General features: G+C 37.9%; 1 protein-coding gene across 4 annotated transcripts in view; it reads right to left on the bottom strand.

The window, feature by feature from the left end:
- EPHA7 (EPH receptor A7) overlaps positions 1–13,446 on the bottom strand; it is a 268,727-nt gene that overhangs the window by 253,532 nt on the left and 1,749 nt on the right. For all 4 annotated transcript variants that reach the window (XR_009555332.1, XM_060237277.1, XM_060237267.1 and 1 more), the window contains exons 2-3: positions 9,478–9,542; positions 857–1,526 (exon numbers count right to left, since the gene is read on the bottom strand). Coding sequence is in view for 3 of the 4 variants with exons in the window: in XM_060237277.1 (XP_060093260.1) it covers positions 857–1,526; positions 9,478–9,542 (735 nt within the window). In the remaining variant the exon portion in view is untranslated. The remainder of the gene's footprint in view (positions 1–856; positions 1,527–9,477; positions 9,543–13,446) is intronic.

The raw sequence follows: 13,446 nt of genomic DNA on the forward strand, positions 1-13,446 counted from the left end.
ATCAACAAAAGTTTTTAAACTTTTATTTATCTCTACAATTTAAGTACAAATAAAGTTATTACTGTTATTTTTCAAGTTGCTCAACTCCAAGACAACTACAAAATAAGTTTAAAATGAATGGAGAAAACCTTCAGAGTAAGACCTGATGGGAAAAAAAGTACTTCTGAATATTTCTAGCAGAACCATGTCATCTCCCTTTTTAATGCATTCATTCCTATTCGCTAATTTCTCAGTGTTGTCCAGTCATCAACAGGTCCAGAGTCAATACCACCTTAATACCACAAAATCCATCAATGAAAGCTTACAGAAAGATTATATGAAATAACCATATTTTAGAAATCTAAGTATCCAATGAAACCTTTTAAAAAGAAAACCTCAGATCTAGCTAAGGATGTGATATCCAATAATACTGGTACCTCTACATTCACATTCCTAGCCCTTCTAAATCCCATGTTGCTTTTCATTTGCTAGTCACAAATTACACTCCTAGGCAAGGATTTTGTAGTTTCCCATAAATAAGCAACAAACACTTAGATTCCATCAAGATATTGACAAGCTAAGGTTTTTCTCAAGCATGGTCATAAGAACCGCAAGAACACCTTTATTATACTATCTGTATGTAAAATATCATCATGTAACTTCATCTGAATTTTGTATATATGTGTGTGTGAGAAACACCATAAAGCTATTCTGCATAGACTAACACTGATTTACGCTTAAGTGTGAAGCATATATTTCCCCAGGCTCATGGCATCAAAGTGGATAGTGCAAAATTTTCAACCATTGATTTTTTTTAAAAAGGCAATGTAAAGCAATGTCTACAGAAGGAAAATATGTAAAGTATTATACTACTTACGTTCACATGTGTCCCCTTTTTGCTGGAATCCAGCTTTGCAGATACACTTTCCAATAGGTACTAACCACTCTCCCTCTGCACTACAGTGCATTCTGGGAGAGTTCTCGGCCTCCTCTTCTGCACTGCTGACACAAGTTCCTCGAACTTCAACTAGAGAAGAGAACTCTGAGCCAGTCACAGTATCTGGAAAAATAGCTAAGTTCTCAATAATAGACCAGCACTTCTTGTAATATACTTTGACAGAAACCAAAGCAATACAGGCACCTACATCCTGGAATGCCAGGTAGAATCCTTTTTTGGACAGAGGTCCAATCTCTCTCACCTCTGTGTTAAGTTTCATTTTTCTCTCCCCAAGGTCACCCTGGGTAAAGCTTTCATCAGCTGCAATAGTATCTATTTTTACATACTGGTTTTCTCTGATACTCCTGCCAGTGTCATAGTCTGTTTCATAATAATGCAAGTTGAAAGTTTCTTTACATGTGCCCAGGACTCCAGGAAGGCTGTTACAATCCCTTAGAGTAAATTTCAGTTCTACAAAAATCCTTTGTGCATTGCCTTTAGCGATCCAGTTAGTCCGAAGCCAGTTATTTTGGTTAGGTTCCATGACTTGGCATACCTGGTATGTTCGTATAGGTGTGTAATTTTCATCCAGTCCACTAATTTCTTCCCACTAAAACAAAGAAATAGCAATGTTCATTTTTATCATATTAGATAAACAAACGTTGACAATAAAAAGATAAACTGATCAAATGTTCTCATCTTCCTTGGCTTTAAAAATATGATCAATTAAATAAGGATGAATCATCATCAGTTTGATCCAGATCTGGGAGAGGGGGAGATCAAAGGTGTGCTGCAGTGGATAGGATACTGAGTAATAAATCAAGATATTAACAAATTAAATCTTGTCTGGCATGAACCCATTTGATAGTTTTAAGGAAGTCATTCTTCCACAGATTCAACCAATCTGGAATTTAAGGGTAATAATACTGACCTATCTTTATGGGGATGAATGTCATAAAGCCTAAAGCAAGATAATGATGCATATTTTGAAAGCTCAAAAACTATATAAATGCAAAGATATTGTTATACCATCTCATTGCAATTTGTATCAATTCCAACAGGAATGCTGTTATTGTTTCCACAGGCTGTACATGCGCCTTAGATAAGAGAACATTTTTCTTAGATTAAATTTTGTTTCATGAACTGAGAACCAGTACTGACTTGGATCCTGGCCTATGAAACATGTAAAAGTTACCTCAGTTTTATAAGGCAGCTTGTCACACACCATTACAAGACTGATCGGGAAGAATTTAAAGAGCGCTGTGAAGTGCATGAAAGCTCCACATGTTCAAAATCCACAGCTTGATTTATATTATTCAATAAAGCCAAAGGTTCACAATCAATCTAATACAAAGAAATTATGTCTAAGTCCATGGGACTGCTGAAGTAATTGGACTCCAATTCTATCGGAACTATGAGGTATAAAAATGCCTTCACAAAGATACAAATATATTTTTAAAAGATCCCAGTAACAGCAGTTACACTCTGTTGTGCAGATGCTTCCCTGAAACACTCATGAGGAAAGGTATTTATGAACTCCCTGCATTGTGTAGGGGTTTGGCCTAGATGATCCTGGAGGCCCCTTCCAACTCTATGATTCTATGAGCTTCCTGTGAAAAGGAAATGTTCAATGTGTACCGTGGAGATGGACAAAAAGAAATATTACTTAACACAGAGAGTGATTAAAATGTGGAATTTGCAGCCAAAGAATGTAGTGATGGCCACATAGCTTTAACAGGTGATAAGATTCATGGAAGATGAGTCTATCAATGGCTAGTAGCCATGATGACTGACGGAAACCTCTGCATTCAGAGACACTAAATTCGCACAGCCAAGAGGTAACATATGGGGAAGGCCTCAGCCTCAATGAGATGTTGTTGGCCAGAGGAACTGGTTGGCCACTGTGTGAAACACAATGCTTGACTAGGTAGACCACTGGTCTGATCCAGCAGGGCTCTTTTTATGCTATTATGAGAATTCCTAGTGCAGGCAAAGAATAAGTTCCTTTATGGGAAAAAGAAAACTCATTTCTATGTAAGGCTCATAGTACATATATATTAGTAAGCAAATGCTAGAACCTGTCAGTTTTTCAATAGTAACCTTGGTTTTCTACTTCTGTGTACATTAGTATATGGAACAGAAAGTGAGAATGCTTACATATAATTTTGAATGCTTAAAAATGTTCAGCCCCCAATTATTTATTATTCTCTAATGATCAGAAATAGAAATAATCTTTTTCTTAATTATGGTTGTTGAGCAGTTTGGATTAAGAGAAGAATGTTCTGTATTCACTTTTTTATTCTAATAGCATTCTACTTGCTTTTATTTAGTCTAAAGGCCTGACTCACATGAGTTCTTCATCTGCCTTCATTAAAATAACCTACATTTCAGTAAATGATAGATATTATTTGTATGAACTAAGGCTTCCAGTTTAGGAATAAAGTCACTTAGATTGTAAGTGTGGGAGCCTTGGTAAGAATACAAGACAAAACAAAGCTGGATGGTCATACCAAACCAACACCCCAAAATAATATTTTGATTGTAAAAAAAATAAAGAAAATGAATTCACACATTCACAGGGCAACCCAGTGTTACTCTAGTCTAAGCCCACTGAAATCAGTAATTCTGTTTAGGATTGCAATGCAAGTGTGGGATATATCACATGATATGCTACTAATGAGTACACCACATGTCTGTGGTGCTAGGAAACAATTTCCATTTCATGTGGTTACAATAATTTAGCACTTTGTAATTGTTGATAATGTGAATTCACTCTTTTCTTCTCCAAAAAGCAGTGTAATAATTTACATCAGATGAGACAGGGCTGTATTTCACATTAAACAAAGGAATAACTGGAATCATACTTTGCCTATCTTTACATCAGAAATTACATTTTTTTTCTGAAAATGATAAATATTTAAAATTAAATGTTTGAAAGCTTGGCCATGTGCATCAAAGATTCAGTTTAGCAGAATTAAAAATAGTCTGCTATGACTTGGGAAACCCACTAAATCTACACCAACAACACCAGAAAAATCAGTGAGATAACTGATAAACTCAGTGTTCAGCAAGTAGGGTTGCCAAGTCCAATTCAAGAAATATCTGGGGACTTTCGGGGTGGAGCCAGGAGACATTGGGGGAGGAGCCAGGAGCAAGGGTATGACAAGCATAACTGAACTCCAAGGGAGTTCTTGCCATCGCATTTAAAGGGACAGTACACCTTTTTAAATGCCTTCCTTCCATAGGAAATAATGAAAGATAGGGGCACCTTCTTTTGGGGCTCATAGAATTGGACCCCCTAGTCCAATCGTTTTGAAACTTGGGGGGTATTTTGGGGAAAGGCACTAGATACTATACTGAAAATTTGGTGCCTCTATCTCAAAACACAGCCTCCCAGAGCCCCCGATACCTCCAAATCAATTCCCCATTATACCCTATGAGAATTGATCTCCACATAGGAAATAATGAAGTGCCCAGCAGACATTTCCCACCCTACCCACCATTTCTGGCGACTCTGAAGCGAGGGACTGTCGTCTCTATTCATGAGTTGCTGCCAACTTCTTCCAAGTAACACAGACACACCACCCCAAGAGGAAGCCTTTCAATCGGAGACTGAAGCCTCTGGAGGTGGAAAGTCACATTGTGGCTGTGGGGATGGGGCTTCTCCCTGCCGACCAGTTGACTGGGGGTGGGAAGGAGCCTGAGAAAGCAGGAGAACCCCCGCTGGGACCTGGGGATTGGCAAGCCTATCAGCAAGTAGTGAAACACAGATCAAGATAGGACCAGAATACTCAGTATATTATATCAATGCACTGCTCATGACCACAGCAGAGATAGCGGAAGTGATCAGTACCGCAGTACTAGGTCATATGCTTCCCTCACACAAACCCCAGGCCTTTCTCTCTGTGGACTGAATTTGCTTACTGGTTATATAACTGCAGCTAATTTTATATCAGCATCAGTGATTAATCATTCAACCCTCTCAACTAGGGTTGCCAGAATGGTGATGAGAAGAAAGGAATTTAGAGAGTAATCCTGCAGCCTGCTTTTGATTTCTTACCCATGGCTGAGAAATCACCCAGTGTTAACATCCGCATAGGTCCTCAACTGTTGTTTCACTATTAATTATACATGGTAGGCTAGCTTAACAAGATCACTAGTACTTGACAGCAAATGAGATTATTTTAGTGTCAGTCCACTGTTCCAAGAAAACCAGACAGTGATGTACTGGTGCTGGAACTTACTACCGCAAAATATATTATAGCTGTAGATGTTAAAATGCACAGCAATTGTAAATATAAAAATGAAATTTCAAAGTACTGCAGAATGTGTTACAATACGCATGGTATGATTATATTAACTTAATATATTGAATGTTATTTCAATGACTTGGGCTAATTGCTCATTGGAAAACATTTTTTTAAGGAAAAACTATTCTGTTGAACATACAAAGCTACCTTAAACACACATTCAGACTACTGGTCATTCTACCATAGCACTGCTGATTCTGACTGGCAGTAGCTCTCCAACCTTGGTACCAAAACGCTTTAGCAAAGACACTAGAAACCACAGCTGAGTATTTTGAATAGAGGAAATATTCTAAGCTACTGCCTCTTCCCCTTGCAAATCTAGTGTACCTGATCAAACAAACGTATTAGGTTGCATCTTGCTAGACTGAAAACACGGTTTACATAAGCAAAATAGGGAAATTTGTACTACTCCTTTTAGATATGATTACTGCAAAAGCACAAAAGTACTATAAAATGCAGAATGAAACAAAATGCAGTGATATCAGAGCGATCCATTTTCTGATCTACTATTTGATACTAAAATCAAACAGTAGATCAGATTTGATACTAAAATCTTCTATAACCGAACAAAAGTTGGTCAGAAACTACACAGCTTACTCAACAACAGGATGATAATACACCTATATTTAAGTGTACAAAGTGAGAGCTGACAGAAATGAACCTATATAAATCCATCTAAATTGATAAATAGGCCAAGTTGTCTACGTAATTAATATGGGAAGTCCTCAAGTATTTGGTATTGCTTACAAAAGTCAGAAGAACCCCGTGGCACAGAGTGGTAAAGCTACAGTGCTGCAGTCGGAGAGCTCTGCTCACAACCTGAGTTCGATCCCAGATGAAGCTGGTTCGGGTAGCGACTCCAGGTTGACTCAGCCTTCCATCCTTCCGAGGTCAGTAGAATGAGTACCCAGCATGCTGGGGGAAAAATGTGGATGACTGGGGAAGGCAATGGCAAACCACCCCGTAAAAAGTCTGCCATGAAAACACTGTGAAAGCAACGTCATCCCAGAGTCGAAAAATGACTGGTGCACCGGGGACTACCTTTATCTTTTTACAAAAGTCATCCCCGAATATTCTCATTATGATGGTGAAAATATTATTAGGAATTACAAAAAAAAACACACCTCAAAGGCATTCCTATACTGAAAATGCATTCAGGTTTGAGGATGTAACAGCTTCATACGAATAATTTCATCCCTTGATTTGAACACCAAGCTGCAACTGCTACAATCATCTTTAAGTGCCTGCAAGTTGGAACCTAAGCAGTGACTACAGATAAAAGACAATAGGAATTGCTCCCTGCCACTAGCACAAGGTAGGGAACCATCTTCAGATATAAAATTTCAAAATGAGATATACTTATAACTACTACCACAAATCACAGAAATATTGTATATGGGGCAGGGATGTATTAATGGCTCGTTGAGGCATGTGTGAATAAGACTTTTGTAGTTACATTTCACAAGCTTCAGCACCAGCCCTCAATTAGCTTATTCCTCAAAGACTGCCCACTTCTCTTTAAAATGTTTGAAAATATATTCTTAATCCTTTTGCTAAGACTGCAACTACAATGCTTACGCAATGAATGCAGGTGCTGCCCGTCTTCCTTTCATACCACAGATACACAACAGGCCAGTGGATCACATCGACTAGCTTGCCAAAACATAAGCCATCCTGGAACAATCGAGTCATGGGAAAGATGCCACATGGAAGGAACATGAGGCTGTTCAGGACATTGAGAGTTCTTTGCTACACTAGATAAGGGTCATACTTTGCCTACTTCTATTCTGTTTAGGATCCATGCAGGGCTTTTTTCCCTAGAGAAATAGATCCTGGAACTCTCAAGAGGGAAATGAAAGAGAAACACACAGGTGCCCATCATGAACTTTTAAACTTTTTTTTAGAATTTTATTTTCACCAAGAAAGTGCTGTATTTCCCCGGAGAAAAAAGCCCTGGATCTATGTTACCAGCGCATTATGTTGACTCCATACAATGCCATATTTGTCTCAAGCATTTTATTCTATTTTCCCTCTCTTATTTTTTTGAACATGCTCTATTCAAAATGAAGTTTGAGTTCAGTATCATCTTTAAGACCAAGAAAATTTTATTGTGTATGCATGACAAGACTTTGTGCGCATGCACACTTCTCCAGATACAGTAAACTGGAAATTACCACTCCATACATATAGGTAGAGGGTGAACAGTAAATTAGTATACAGCATAATAAAGATGTTTAACAGATTCAATGACCAAACAGGAATAACAAGCTTAGTTTATATGATTACCATTTGTTTGTGTTTAATTCAGGGGGAAAACATAATGAAGGAAATAAATATGTCAAAATTGGAGATTGATAGGCAGCTGTATCCTTAAATGTGCAATGCTAAGAGTAATTAACTGAGACCCTGCCATTATGCTCCATCCAACTCCTCTCAAGCATGGAAGCAACCTTACAGCATCTTCTTCTTTGATATGGGGCGACAGGCTGTTTAGAATTATTTCCCTTGTCCCCAGACCAGAGAAATATATTCCTACCTTTCTAAATTACTTTACATTCTATTATTCATTATGTTACATTGCAATCTACTATTCTAATGTGTTATTCCAAATAAGAATAAAATAGAATAAAGAGGATGTATGTCCCTTCTGGGGGATTGGTGAGAATACAAATGTAAGGGCTGAATGAGATGGGCATATGTATTGAGTTAAGAAACCAATATCCCTATTAAGTCCTGGGGATTTCATTATTCTGAGTGTTGTAATAACTTGTAAGTAACATGCTTTATACAAATGAGATTGCTGAATTTTTCCATTGTACTAAATTACTTTATATTTTTCACAATTTATTTTATTAAGAATCATGGTAATAATGTTTTTTCCCCTTAGAATCAGTATTTTAACCTTGCTAACGTATTTTTACACAACTATCCATAATTCAATTATAGCCCTATAACCTTTCATTAACATAGCTGTTTTTTTCTTTCTAATAATATGGCATGTCCATTCATAGATGGACTGTGATCCACTTTCTAATACTTCTCTTAAAAACCTTTCATCAACAAAAAATACTAATGCTAAAGTTATTGCCAGTCTTAAGCAGTTAGCTTACATTCCATATGTTCTGAAAGCTTTTGATTCACTTCCATTCTGTGCTTGGGCTGATTTTACATTATTGCCTTTTATGCTAAGACACTTTCAGGTTTTCATTCTTCATTTATAGGATTTGTTACACTTTTGTATCCACACTTGCAGTTCACGGTCTTTTGGTTCCAGATTTCCTTATAAGCTTTGGATTAAAGGCTTGTTCTGCAAACCTTTGTTCACATACATTAAAAGACTACCTGCATGAGTTAGATCTACTCTAAATGATGGGCATTGGCCAACACAGTTCTCAAAGTGCTGTGGCAGCACAAATCCCATTGAAATTAATCAGAGTTATCTGGTGAAGTATTTACGGAACACTTATTTTATTTGAAATGGTTATCCATTTCAGGCTAAGAGACAGAGTCTTTGAACCCTGTTAAAAGTACTGGTTTGTACAGATCATAATTTGTCCTCTCATAATGTTATTAGACTAAAGATATGTGACAGCCATAATTATTTGGCATGATCTGAATGGGTCCTTAGCCTGACTGCAATAGTGACACTGTTAGTGCAGTGTCAAGATATACTGGATGAGTTTATTGAAAATGCAGTGAAAGTTAAATATGTAGATTGCTGCTTTTGGTGACCACTAATACAGGATTCAGACGTACACAGTGAGTCAAAAGTTTGATTAATGCATAAACATTTTTCGTATTTTGTCTGTAACGTATATGTCTGTCTATTTTAGATGTTCTGGGACCATTTATATTTTTAATTTTGTTGCTACATATGCTACAAAATGTTATTACATGATAAACATAATTTTGAATTACAAAAGAAACTCCCAATTCAATTATGATTACAAACTGCAATACCTTTTCTCAGAAATAAACATATTAGAGGTGACATTGTTTTGAATTAGAACATAAAGCTTTTGGGTTACACCGCATAAAATAATAACAGTATTTAAGTGGGAGTCTTGGAAGATGCTTCTAATTATTTTACAAATTGTGCTCTAACTTGACTTATGCTTCATCTCACTTAAGAAAAACTTCACAGATATAAGCACTTATTAAAATCAGTGGACAGAACTAAGCTATATTTTAAAAACTAGAATATTGGTTTTGGAAATATATTACGTACTTTAATGCTAATAATGTACTTACCCCATTGGGAGGAGAAGAAATCCATTCCAACTCTGTCTGTTGTGCTTTAGAATCCAGCAATATTACTGAGGAAAAAATATATCTTTATGTTAAACTATCTTAGGAAAAAACAGAATAGAAAAATATTTTTAAATTATTTCCTCATAACATTCACTTTTATAAAGGACAATATACAGTATCTTCTTGACCACTGACATTTTGTTTGTAAGCATAAATAACAAATCTTTATAGATCTGCAAGTGTGCAAACTCTTTATCAGTTGGTAAATTCAAATAATTTCATACAGAAGGAGCCCGTGTTGTATCATGTATTAGTTGCATCTTTACTTCATGAAAAAAGAATTTTGTATATAATATAAATTCAGAATACCTATGTACATTTAGCCATACATTTTACCTTTGTACATATAATAAACTATTTCAACTTCTGCTGGTTAGAGGGAATTTAGGAAATATGAGAAACAATAATATGTATGCAAAGACTGAACTAGACAATTAAATGTATGAGAATATTTCATAAAACAGTGTTACACACTGTTTTCAACATCAAAAATTGTACACACATTACTTTAGCAATTCACCACTGAGCAATACACACACACAAATATTGGAAATATAGTTTTAAAAAATCTAAGAGGCAACCTGCAAACTAAAAAGTCAATAGTTTTTGTTTGTTTTTTGTTTCCCTCTTCAGCAAAATATAGATTACTCTTTGATGTTTCAGGAATAAAATTGGTAATAAAATTATAGTTATTGGAAAGAAATGGGTAGTATCTGCTGGTACACTGTTAACAGCAGGTTCTGATTCTCACTCCAGCAAAGTAATAAATACAAAAAAAGGTTTGTATGGGGGTAGTTTTATTCATATTTTGCTGGGTAGAAACACAATGGTTAAATAAAGTAATAAAACGCTGCCAATATACTACTGCAGTTGCATAGTACTACTTAATATGAAACTGTAAACAGTTCAAGTTAATGATTTCTTGAGTCGTTTTCCAAACAGTATTCCATTTTAAGCACTAATATGAATATCTAAGCACCTACAAATTTTAGCACCAACCACCTATTCTAATTTACTGTATATTTTAGCAAAAGGAAAATACCTTTCAATTTAAAATAACCTATTGGTATAAATCTACGTACATCCTAAATTCCTATTACACAGTACCTTATTAATTAATTCCTTTGAAATCCAGAGAGTGCTTAGCAGACCAGTACTGCATGTACAATTTACCAGCATGTACAACTCTTAAAACAAGGTTGCATGCCCTCACAATGAAAAAACAAAACTTTTAGAACTTTGCAAACAGGCATCAAAAGTCTTTGAACACCAGCTAACCTTATAGTCAATTGCCATCCATGTTAATTGGAGCAAGTCCCACTGATTTCAATGCAATATTTACTTCAGAGTGTAGCCTTACAGTCTAAGCCATTTACTCAGAAGTAAATTCCACTGATTTCAGTATGACCTATCCCCAAGTGCATTTTCACTGTTAGTCTTAAACACACTGAGGAACAATGACTTCTGTACCATACTGTCTTGAAGCTTCTCATTGAAGAAGACCAGAATCTGTCAAACTTTAAATAGCTTAACTTGTCTTTTAATGATTTAATTAATTAATTCAGGCACCTAAGGGATTTTGGCTATTAATAGTACCTAACTAGGAGTTGATATAGTGCTGTGTACTGAGTAGCTAATTAAAGGCCATGCTGATAACTTTAGCTTTTTTTTAAAGTACATATTACAACCCCTGCATGATGATATCGATGCATCTATTGAAAAGCAGCTGTATTTCTTTGATTGCCCTACACATTTCCAAGGGTGCTCAAGCGTACTTCAAAGCTAGAGTGAAAAGACTTCCCATTTATGGCGTTACTATAAAAGTTCTGACTATAAATTGTTCTAGTGTGCTCTAACTTCATTTTTTCTACAATATGAGAATAATCCTCTTATAATACTGAATTTTGAATAAAGCCAGGAGTTTTGCAGAGAAAACGACACTTTCACAGGTGTTGAGGGACCCCTTTATTCATACTTCATAAGGCAGTCCTGAAGTTCTGGCCAACTGCTCAAAACAGAGCTTTCCGTTTTCAAAGAAACAAGGTCCGTCAACTAGCCAGGTTGATAAACCCAGCAAATGAAAAAAAAAAAAATAGAAGCTGTTCAAGAAAGCCCTGTAATGAAATCTGCAGCCCACACATTAGCCAAGTCTGCTTCCCTGCAAAATCAGACCCCCCATAGATCAACATTTCAAAAATAAGAGACACAGCAGAGCTTTTCATATGGAGCACGCTCAAGGCTATGAAAACATGTAATATTCTATGAAATGAGTGGGGGCCAGTCCTTAGGATGCCAAAGGAGTTTTGCCTTTTTAGAACTACCGTTTGTCCCATAAATGTATAATGAAACGTAATGTAGCACAATAAGGAAACTGCATTCTGATTTACTGTGCTGTTTTTCTGGATAGTAAAGTTCCAAACTCCTCAATCCCTCTTCAGAAATACAACTACAGGGAGGTGACAGCCTCCCATCTCATTTTTTTTTTTAAAAAAAATAAGCCTACTTAACTACTTCCTGCAATATAACAAACACTTTTATAACCCCTTTTCTTTGCTAGTGTACATCTTCTGCTCTATTTAATGCCCCTGGCCAAACCTGTCCGAGAGCCCTAGCATTTCCCTAGAAGATCAGGCATGCCCGGTTCATGAGTGAGAACAGACTACCCATCAACCTGCGGAGTGGGAAGGTCACTTTGCACATGGTCAGAAAGACATATTCCCGTCATATCCCTTCCCAGGCCTCACTTCTGGCACTGAAACCAGATCCCAATACTATAAAGCTTGGCACAAATTACAAACGCGCTCCCTAGAGAGCAAAGAGGGATAATGCAGGTGTAGGAGAGAGATGTCACAGGGAGCCCATTTGCCCCTAACCTGAGGGAGGAAAGGGCTTCCTCGGACGGCGGGGTCCTTATATTTCAAACTGGCTCTCTGCTATAGAGAATGGCGCAAGGGATAGCTGGTGGAGTGGGAGAGACAGAGATATCTCCCGTCCGAGCGGAATTCCCCTCCCTTTCCGCTCCGCAGCTGAGGCTTGCAAGCGGCGCTCCAAAGCCTCTTCTCCCTTCACACCCCCAGCCTTCCCGGTTCAGCTAAAGAATACGCTGACTGACTGACGCCCCGGGAGTCGCCAGTTCCCGCGCTCGTCCTTGCTAAGCAGCAGCCCTTCACTACACCCACGGCACAGCCCAAAGCTGTTTCCCGAGCGGCATCAGCTTGGCCGGTGGGCTTCGTTTTGAGTCACGACGAAAACATCGTTCACTGGCCTAAAGGGACCCTGAATTCTCTCTCCCCCCCTCCCCAACCTCAACGCATATACACACGCACACACGCCCCGTTTCAAGCAATTTCCTATGTCGGTTCCAATTGCAGTGGGCTGCCTAGGTTTCCCTTTCTGAACGCCCTCCTCACACAGATGTGCATTCTGCTTCGCCGTGTCTTACCTTTGTAAAAAAAACAAAAAACGCCAACACGAAACCCCACCACCTTTTGCCCCCGTGTTTTTCTTCTGCAGCAGAAAGAATGCGCGCATGGGTTGCAAAAGGGGTCTCCTGTTTCTTCCCGAGGGAGGGGGGGCGCTCTTTCAAAAGTTACTTTGGGAAACACTTTCTTGAGCCTATGTCTCAGGTTTAAGAGAAAGAGATCACGATAGACACATCTACTACAAGCACACGCACGGCGTCCCTCTTTCTAGCAGCTCAAATCAACCGAAAAGCCAATCCACGAATTGCTACGCGATTGGAGATAAGCAGGAAGATACTCGAAAGTCACCGAGGCCCGGTTACTTCGGGCCGCCTCTCTCTCCCTTTCCCCCACAGAGGCACACAAGCCTACAGCCTCCATAAGGGTAATGCATGGAATAGGCGGGCAGCTTTCCATCCCAGATTTCGCCCTCTCGCAGTTAGGCTTT

This window comes from Heteronotia binoei, chromosome 1 (assembly GCF_032191835.1).
Source record: "Heteronotia binoei isolate CCM8104 ecotype False Entrance Well chromosome 1, APGP_CSIRO_Hbin_v1, whole genome shotgun sequence".
Lineage (NCBI taxonomy): Eukaryota > Metazoa > Chordata > Lepidosauria > Squamata > Gekkonidae > Heteronotia > Heteronotia binoei.